This window comes from Rhinopithecus bieti, unplaced genomic scaffold (assembly GCF_001698545.2).
Source record: "Rhinopithecus bieti isolate Rb0 unplaced genomic scaffold, ASM169854v2 scaffold_48450, whole genome shotgun sequence".
In the NCBI taxonomy this organism is placed as follows: domain Eukaryota; kingdom Metazoa; phylum Chordata; class Mammalia; order Primates; family Cercopithecidae; genus Rhinopithecus; species Rhinopithecus bieti.
The window spans coordinates 205,074-214,701 of NW_016819072.1; the positions used below are offsets into that span (position 1 = coordinate 205,074).

A 9,628-nucleotide genomic window follows, 5' to 3' on the forward strand; every position below is an offset into this window, starting at 1 on the left:
AGTCATTGTCACTTGAATTGTTTTGCTTTTCTATTTTATTAACTTGTGTAGCTTCTGGAATTCTCCCTCATTTCCCCTGAGATCTTTGGTGCTAAACTCAAAATAGCAGTTTGAATGCTGGCACCAATTAGTATTCTAAGTAATTTTTTCTCACCAATAACTCTGTACTATATCCCTATGTACCCAGGTTATAATTATAATTTCTTTGCATCCAAATCTCACTGTAATCTTTTTCTTTTATACAGATGGTATGTATTCTGATCTTATTTTTTTTCCAGATTACTTTTCCTTACAGTTTCCTTTTATTTGACTTGATGTTTGCAGTATCTGATGACTGTTTATTGAACTTTGAGCCTGCCTTGTGGTGGGACAGTTTGCTTTTATACTTACATCATATGACTCTGGTTTACAAATTAATTTTCCTAGTAAGCAAAAGAAACTACATTTTAGGTGAACTTGTTTTTTCTTTTTTAGTATAAATAATCTGGCATACTGTTATTTAAAATTTCTTGCACTAGATATCCAAACTACAAGCAATTGAAATATTTTTGGTTCAGCATTATGTTTCAGGAAACTATGACTGGGCTTCATAAGGTATTAGATTAGGAGACTGTAACAGTCCTTGTCTTGGATTGTGTAACATTACTCGAATCATTAGTCAAATTGTTGGATTTTTTTTGGATAGTTTCCTGATTTGTACACAAGAAAAGCCAGATACCTTACATCTCTGGGTTGTCGTAGGGATCATCTGCGAGTATGTGAACAGTACTTTGAAAATATAAAGTGGCCGGGATCACACCTGTAATCCCAGCACTTTGGGAGGCCTAGATGGGAGGATGACTTGAGGTCAGGAGTTCAAGACCAGCCTGACCTATATGATGAAACCTTGTCTCTACTAAAAATACAAAAATTAGCCGGGTGTGATGGCACATGCCTGTAATCCCAGCTACTTGGGAGGCTGAGGCAGGAGAATCACTTGAATCTGGGAGGCAGAGGTTGCAGTGAGCTGAGAATGCACCATTGCACTCGAGCCTGGGCAACAAGAGCGAGACTCCATCTCAGAAAAAGAAAATATAAAGTACAGTACAAGTGTCAAGTTTTAATTCAGACGTACTGAAAGGGTCTGAGTGTTGTTTTCATTAGTAATTTAATCACAGGGATAAATGTGGGAAGAATTTTTATTTCATGGTACCTGGGGTTTAATCTGCAAGTCTCCAGAATTTTGTTATAACAAAAGTGACCAGATACGGGCTCTTTAACTGAAGTGCTCCTACTCTGGGCCTCCCTGCTGCTGCTAAACCACCTTACCTCACTCATGTGTGTCACTTTTATAGTTTTCTTTGGAACATCCACTGGTTATGTGTCTTCTGCTATGAATTTTGTATCATTAGCATAGCTTTGAACGTGATTTGATCAGATTGCCCATTTCCTCTGTCTTCCTCTATTCCCAAAGATTAATGAATTTAGTTTTCTACCTGACAGCTACCTTTTTAGTTAATCTGGAAGCTTAGAAGAATCACAGGTCATTTGATGATGACTTGTTATTGTCTCTGATTTAAAGGACATACCATGGAATTTTTCTTTTTTGTGTGTATGTGCTTTATTAAATAGAAGACAGAATGGAGGAAGAAACAACCTGAAATGTAATTAAGAATTCTTAACTAAATAGAGTACATTATTGGATTTCTCAATATTAGGCTAAAGAGTCAAGTTAGTGTTAGAGATAGATTTTAGTGTAGTATGCTGTATTTTTTGTTGGCCATAATTTCCTTTATATCTTCTGTTTACCAGTGCTATATCAACCTTTAGTCCATTTACCTTCAGTTTTCCCTCCCTATTAAGAATGCCCAGAAAGTCCTGTCTCTGTATTTTGGTTTGGAGCCCTCTTATTTATTGGAAGCTCTTATGCTTTGAAGTTGTCATTTCTTTTCATTATGTGCTGTTAACTCCTTTCACCTACCTAACATTTGATACCTTTTGCCTTTTTCACTGTGCCTATATTTTATGTTTCACACTAACATTCTCTCCCCATTTGACTTTACCCATTCTACAGAAGTTTGTAAATCTTTTTTTTTTAATTAGATAACATACATGGTACAGGTTAAAAGGCATATAAGGCTTTCCAGTGAAAAGTGTCTTTTTCATCCTTGTTCCCTAGTTACCATGACCTTTCCATGCAGGCAACAAGTATTTAGTTTCCTATAACTCCTTCTAGAGATAATCTGTGCAATAAGTAAATTAATGCATGTATTCCTTTTTAACGCTTTTAGAAAATATGGTATAATGCCATATTAATGTACACTGTTTGCATTTTGTTTTCATGTATATCTTGGGAGATCATCCCATATCAGCATCTGTAACACTCCCTCATTCTTTTTATGGTGTCATGTTTACTCTTTCTTGAACTGAAATTTTAGACACCCTGAATATTCTTCTAGGTTGAGGTGTCTCTTCTGGTTGTTCTTTTAAAATTAATATAGTACTCAACTGATAGGTTATATGCAAATAATGATCTCAGAATCTTTTTTTCATGTACAGAAAATGTTACTGTTGTAAGTAAACAAGCTTTTACATTCTAAAATGATAATGAAAATTGTTTTTATCTTTATAGTTTGAATCAGCTTGGGTACTGACAAATATTGCTTCAGGAAATTCTCTTCAGACCCGGATTGTGATTCAGGCAGGAGCTGTGCCTATCTTCATAGAGTTGCTCAGCTCAGAGTTTGAAGATGTCCAGGAACAGGTAAAAATGAAACAAAAAAAAGCAGGTGAAAGAAATTTTTCAGCTGGGCACGTCGCTCATGCCTGTAATTCCAGCATTTTGGGAGGCCGAGGTGGGTGGATCACAAGGAGTTCGAGACCAGCCTAGTCAACATGGTGAAATCCTGTCTCTACTAAAAATACAAAAATTAGCTGGGCGTGGTGGTGCGTGTCTGTAATCCCAGCTACTTGGGAGGCTGAGGCAGGAGAATTACTTGAACCCGAGAGGCGGAGTTTGCAGTGAGCCAAGATCGTGTCATTGCCCTCCAGTTTGGGCGACGAGAGCAAGACTCCATCTCAAAAAAAAAAAAAAAAAAAAAAAAAAAAAAAAAAAAAAACCAGTATTTCCCTTCATTCATAATAAGGGGGCTGAGTTTTGCCAGTTGGCTTTGGTAATCTTGGATTGTCACAAGGGAGTGTTCTAGAAATTTAGTCTTAGTCAAATAGAAATTTCTTAGTGGACTGTAGCGGGCAGAATTTCTTTTAGACCACAAAATAAATCTTCCCCTTCCAAACTGACATTCTTTAAAAAGGCCCATATGGTATATGTTCTTTTTATAGACCATGTAAGCAGTTACTGATAGAGGTTTTTTCTTGGATAGAATTTCAAGTGTTGAAAGTAGACCAGTTGCTGTGGCTCATGCCTGTAATTCCAGCACTTTGGGGCTGAGGTGGGCAGGATTGCTTGAGCCCGGAGCTCGAGACCAGCCAGGGCACCATGGTGAAACCCCATCTCTACAGAAAATTAAAGTAGGTGGCCATGGTGGCACACTGCCTGGTGTCCCAGCTGCTTGAGAGGCTGAGGTGGGAGGGTTCACTTGAGCTCCAGGAAGGTGGAGGCTGCCAGTGAGCCGAGATCACACCACCGTAGTACTCCAGCTCGTAACAGACGAGACCTAATCTCAAAAAAAAGAAGTGGGTAGTCTTGCTACTTTTGGGCAGAAAGGCGTACAGAAAACAAATCTTTTTGCTTCACTGTTTTCTTATGTAAGCAAGGAAAATTCTCTTTCTCTTTTTCTTCTTTCCTTTTTTGGCTTTTTCTTTTCTTTTTTCTTTTCTTTCTTTCTCTCTCTTCTCTTTCTTTCTCTTTCTCTTTCTCTTTCTCTCTTTCTCCTTACCCTTCCCTTCCCTTCCCTCTTCTCCTTCTCCCTTCTCCCTCTCCCTTCTCCCTTCTCCCTCTCCCTTCTCCCCTTCTCCCTTCTCCCTTCTCCCTTCTCCTCTCCTTCTCCCTTTTCCTTTCCTCTCCTTCTCCCTTCTCCTTCTCCCTTTCTCCCTTCTCCCTTCTCCCTTTTCCTTTCCTCTCCTTTCTCCTTTCTCCTTTTTCCTTTTTCCTTTTCCTTTGTTGAGACGGAGTCTCGCTCCTGATCAGCCCAGGCTGGAGTGCAGTGCCGACTCAGCTCACTTGCAAGCTCCGCCTCCTGGTTACGCCATTCTCCTGCCTCAGCCTCCGAGTAGCTGGGACTAACGCGCCCGCCACCTCGCCGGCTAGTTTTTTGTATTTTTGTAAATGGGGTTTCACCGTGTTAGCAGATGAGTCTCGATCTCCTGACCTCAGTGATCCGCCCGTCTCGCCTCCAAAGTGGCTGGGATTACAGGCTTGAGGCCCACCGGCGCCGCCTCTCCCCTCCTCCCTCTCTCTCCTCATCCTCCTCCCTTCCTTCCTTCCTTCCTTCCTTCCTTCCTTCCTTCCTCCCTCCCTTTGTCTTACAATCTCTGTCACCCAGGCTGGAGTGCATTGGCCCAATTGCAGCTCACTGCAACTCTGTCTCTCAGGTTCAAGCAATTTTCGTGCCTCAGCCTCTCGAGTAGCTGGGATTACAGGCGCCTGCCACCACACCCGGCTTTTTGTATTTTTAGTAGAGATGGGGTTTCACTGTGTTGCACTCCAGACGGGGTGACAGAGCGAGACTCTGCCTCAAAAAACAAAAACAAACAAAAAAGAATTAGTTCTTTCCTTTAATAAACTGAAAACCTCTGTTTATTGTATAGTTTTGGATATTACTTATCTTCCTCCCCCAATCCTACAACTATTTCATTTGACTCCCCAATGAACGTGTTACTGTGATATACTGGCATCTGAAAGAATTATGAAGCAATTAAACCTTTATTAATGAATGATTCTTTCACAGGCAGTCTGGGCTCTTGGCAACATTGCTGGAGATAGTACCATGTGCAGGGACTATGTCTTAGACTGCAATATCCTTCCCCCTCTTTTGCAGTAAGTTTCTTCTTCCTTCTTCCTTTTGAGAATAAAATGTAAGAGATTCCTCAGAAAGCATTACATCTTTAGAAATCATTTTGGATTTTCTAGTGTTATTTTTTATTCCAGATATTTTCTTGTATAGATCATTTCCTCCAGCACCCTATCTTTTTCCATGCCAAAATTCTGAATTACTTGCATCAGAATTAATGAAGTTTTAATGTTCTGGAGAAAAGCTGTCTGAAGACATCTCTTTATCAAAAGTATTATTATTTAGTATTTATGTCATCAGATAATCACTGTTTGTTATATAGTTTATTATTATACCATCGTGCTTGTAGGTTATTTTCAAAGCAAAACCGCCTGACCATGACCCGGAATGCAGTATGGGCTTTGTCTAATCTCTGTAGAGGGAAAAGTCCACCTCCAGAATTTGCAAAGGTAAGGACTATGCTTTTGGGACATTGGCAGAAAAAATACAATTAAAAGAATATAGCAACCAATAGTAAGGTGAACAGAAAGATAATTTTTGTTAAAATTTAAAATGTTAGAATTTTATCTGTTTTGGAGAAACAGTGTTGTTGTTTTGTTGGTTCTCTATTATTTAAAAGCAAATTTAAAGCATAGCTTGAAGGTGCACATTTTCGAATGGACTGCAAATAAAGCATAGCATGAAGGAAGAATTTGTAAAGCTTATTGAAATTAGGCTGCATACAATTAGTATACTGTATTAAGAGACTATCCTTTCAGTTCTCTTAAAACAGTGGTTCTCAAAGTGTGTTCTGTGAGTTCTCTGGGAGTCCATGAGATTCTTTTTTTTTTTCAATAGGTTTTTGGGGAACAGGTGGCGTTTAGGTACATGAGTTACCTGTTGAGTGGTGATTTCTGATATTTTGGTGCACCCATCACCCAAGCAATATATACTGTACCCAGTGTGTAGTCTTTTATTTCTCACCCACCTCCGATCCTTTCTCCCTGAGTCCCCAAAGTCCATTGTATCATTCTTACGCTTTTGCGTCCTCGTAGCTTAGCTCCCACTTAATGAATGAGAATATCTGATGTTTGGTTTTCCAGTCCTGAGTTAATTTACTTAGAATAATGGTCTCCAGTTCGATCCAGGTTGCTGCAAATGCCATTGTTTTGTTCCTTTTTGTGGCTGAGTAGTAGTCTATGGTATATATATCACATTTTCTTTATCTACTTGTTGATTGATGGGCATTTGGGCTGGTTCTGTGCATTTGCAATTGTGAATTGTGCTGCTATAAACCTGTGTGTACAAGTATCTTTTTCGTATAATGACTTCTTTTCCTCTGGGTAGATACCTAGGAATGGGATTGGGCATCAAATGGTAGATCTACTTTTAGTTCTTTAAGGAATCTCCACACTGTTTTCCATTATGGTTTTACTGGTTTACATTACTGGTTTACATTACTGGTTTACATTCCCAGCAACAGTGTAAAGTGTTCCCTTTTCACCACATTCATGCCAATGTCTATTTTTCTTCTTTGTTTTTTGGTGTTTTGAGACAGAGTTTTGCTCTTATTGCCCAGGCTTATAGTGCACTGGTACGGTCTCGGCACACTGCAGCCTCCACCTCCTGGGTTCAAGTGATTCTCCTGCCTCAGCTTCCCGAATAGCTGGGATTACAGGCGCATACCACCACGTCCAGCTAATATTTGTATTTTTAGTAGAGACTGGATTTCACCATCTTGGTCAGGTTGGTCTTGAACTCCTGACCTCAGGTGATCCACCCACCTCAGCCTTCCAAAGTGCTGGGATTACAGGCATGAGCCACCGTGCCTGGCTGCATTTTTTAATATGTTTGTTGGCTGTTTGTATATCTTCTTTTGAGAATTGTCTGTTTGTGTCCTTAGCCCACTTTTGATGGGATTGTTTTGTTAGATTTGAATTTCTTGCAGATTCTGGATATTAAAGTAAACGGGTTTTTTTGTAGTTGTTTTAATTTGGAATCATATTTCACTGAATTCATCTTAAAACCTTAGCATTTTGGTCTATAACAAAGTATCTGAAATACAGAATTTTATAGCTTGCGCATTTGTGAAAGTTCCTTTACCTATTTGGTCCACAAAGATTGTGTTTTGACAGGGAATCTCACTCCAAGAATTGATGTATATAAAACTTTGCTCTCTGAAATTATTTTCCTTGGGCTTTGACTACAGATTAGTGCAAGATTACTGACAACATTGCCAAAGATGGAAATGCCACTTAGGTACTTGCTGCTTCATCTTTAGAAGAGCAAATCACCCTAGAAGTCACCAAGTATATGCCTGGTTGCCTTCTTGAGTATCTCACTTCACTTCTGGCTTTTAGTCTATTAAATTTCATAATCATCATTTTCCTTTTACAGGTTTCTCCATGTCTGAATGTGCTTTCCTGGTTGCTGTTTGTCAGTGACACTGATGTACTGGCTGATGCCTGCTGGGCCCTCTCATATCTATCAGATGGACCCAATGATAAAATTCAAGCAGTCATCGATGCGGGAGTATGTAGGAGACTTGTGGAACTGCTGATGTAAGATATCTTTTAGAAAGTGTGTCCACTTTTTTCCCCTTGGTACTAGTTTTCTAGCTGCTAATACTTAAATATTAATTGATTGTACATGATAATTGATTTATTGTGCTTTGGGCTACTGTTTTTGTTACTTGTTTATGTTGATGTCAGATCCGTTTGTCTTGCTTCATTGAGGTTTATAGAGAACCTCTTATTCCTCTGCTGTTAGCAGGCCTTTAGCAGAAACATTGGGAAAACTCGAATATGTGTAGTTGCAGGCTCATACTGGATGACCTGAGATCAACCACTGGACATCAGAAGGCATACTGCCACTAAAATAGTCATTCCTTATCTGTCTGTCTCATTTGGAGCTTATTTTAGACAAGTATCAGAAATTTAATCTTATTTTGCTTTATCATGTCTGTGATGCTTTTGATAACGAAGTGGAAGATTTACTCGTGACAAATAATATGAGACTGTAATAATCAAATTTTTAGATACTGCAGAAGAAAAAAATGAAAGTGATAACATAATGGAGAAATGGTATAGTTACAAGCCATGGGAAATTCAAAGTAGAAAGTAGATGCAAGGAGACATTGTCTCAAACATGGCATTTGGAATAGATTAGATAGTTATAATGTATTAATACAAAATACAAAACTCTGGGATTATAGCAGGCTACAGACTGGATGCAGATCAGTAATGTCGTGCTAATGTGAATTAATGACAGTATGATGCTGCAGGAGTCTGAAGAACATCATTCAAAATCTGGGCAGTAATCCTTTGTATTCTTCAGTCACTAGACTACTATATATTTTAGCCATTTCGTTTTTTTTTTTGGCTTTTTAAAAAATACTTTAAGTTCTAGGGTAAATGTGCACAACATGCAGGTTTGTTACATAGGTATACATATGTACCATGTTGATTTGCTGACAACATTGCCAAAGATGGAAATGCCACTTAGGTACTTGCTGCTTCATCTTTAGAAGAGCGAATCACCCTAGAAGTCACCTTGTCATTTACATTAGGTAAATGTAATACAATTTACATACAATTAACTTGTCATTTACATTAGGTATTTCTCTTAATGCTATCCCTCCGCCTGCTCCCCACTCCAAGACAGGCCCCGGTGTGTGATGTTCCCTGCCCTGTGTCCAAGTGTTCTCATCGTTCAGTTCCCACCTATGAGTGAGAACATTCAGTGTTTGGTTTTCTGTCCTTGTGATAGTTTAGTCAGAATGATGGTTTCCAGCTTCATCCATGTCCCTGCAAAGGATATGAACTCATCCTTTTTTATGGCTGCATAGTATTCCATGGTATATATGTGCCACATTTTCTCAGTCCAGTCTATCATTGATGGACATTTGGGTTGGTTCCAAGTCTTTGCTGTTGTGAATAGTGCTGCAATAAACATGCATGTGTCTTTGTTGTAGCATGATTTATAATCCTTTGGGTATATACCCAGTAATGGGATCACTGCGTCAAATGGTATTTCTTGTTCTAGATCCTTGAGGAATGGCCACACTGTCTTCCACAATGGTTGAACTTAATTTACACTCACCAACAGTGTAAAAGCGTTCCTGTTTCTTTACATCCTCTCCAGCATCTCTTGTTTCCTGACTTTTTAATGATTGCCATTCTAACTGACGTGAGATAGTATCTCATTGTGGTTTTGATTTGTATTTCTCTGATGACCAGTGATCATGAGCATTTTTTCATGTGTCTGTTGGCTGCATTAAAGTCTTTTATGAGAAATGTCTATTTATATCCTTTGCCCACTTTTTGAGGGGTTGTTTTTTCTTGTAAATTAGTTTAATTTCTTTGTAGATTCTGGATATTAGCCCTTTGTCATAGGAATGCTTGTGATTTTTGCACATTGATTTTGTATCCTGAGACTTTGCTGAAGTTGCTTATCAGCTTAAGGAGATTTTGGACTGAGATGATGGGGTTTTCTAAATATACAATCATGTCATCTGCAAACAGGTAAAATTTGACTTCCCCTTTTCCTAATTGAATACTCTTTATTTCTTTCTCTTGCCTGATTGCCCTGGCCAGAACTTTCAACACTATGTTGAATAGGAGTGGTGAGAGAGGGCATTCTTATCTTGTTCAGTTTTCAAAGGGAATGCTTCCAGTTTTTGCCCATTCAGTATGATA

General features: G+C 38.8%; 1 protein-coding gene across 3 annotated transcripts in view; it reads left to right on the top strand.

The window, feature by feature from the left end:
- KPNA1 (karyopherin subunit alpha 1) overlaps positions 1-9,628 on the top strand; it is a 101,788-nt gene that overhangs the window by 66,864 nt on the left and 25,296 nt on the right. For all 3 annotated transcript variants that reach the window (XM_017858199.1, XM_017858197.1, XM_017858198.1), the window contains 4 exons: positions 2,612-2,743; positions 4,890-4,978; positions 5,302-5,401; positions 7,329-7,492. In XM_017858199.1, coding sequence (XP_017713688.1) covers positions 2,612-2,743; positions 4,890-4,978; positions 5,302-5,401; positions 7,329-7,492 — 485 coding nt within the window. The remainder of the gene's footprint in view (positions 1-2,611; positions 2,744-4,889; positions 4,979-5,301; positions 5,402-7,328; positions 7,493-9,628) is intronic.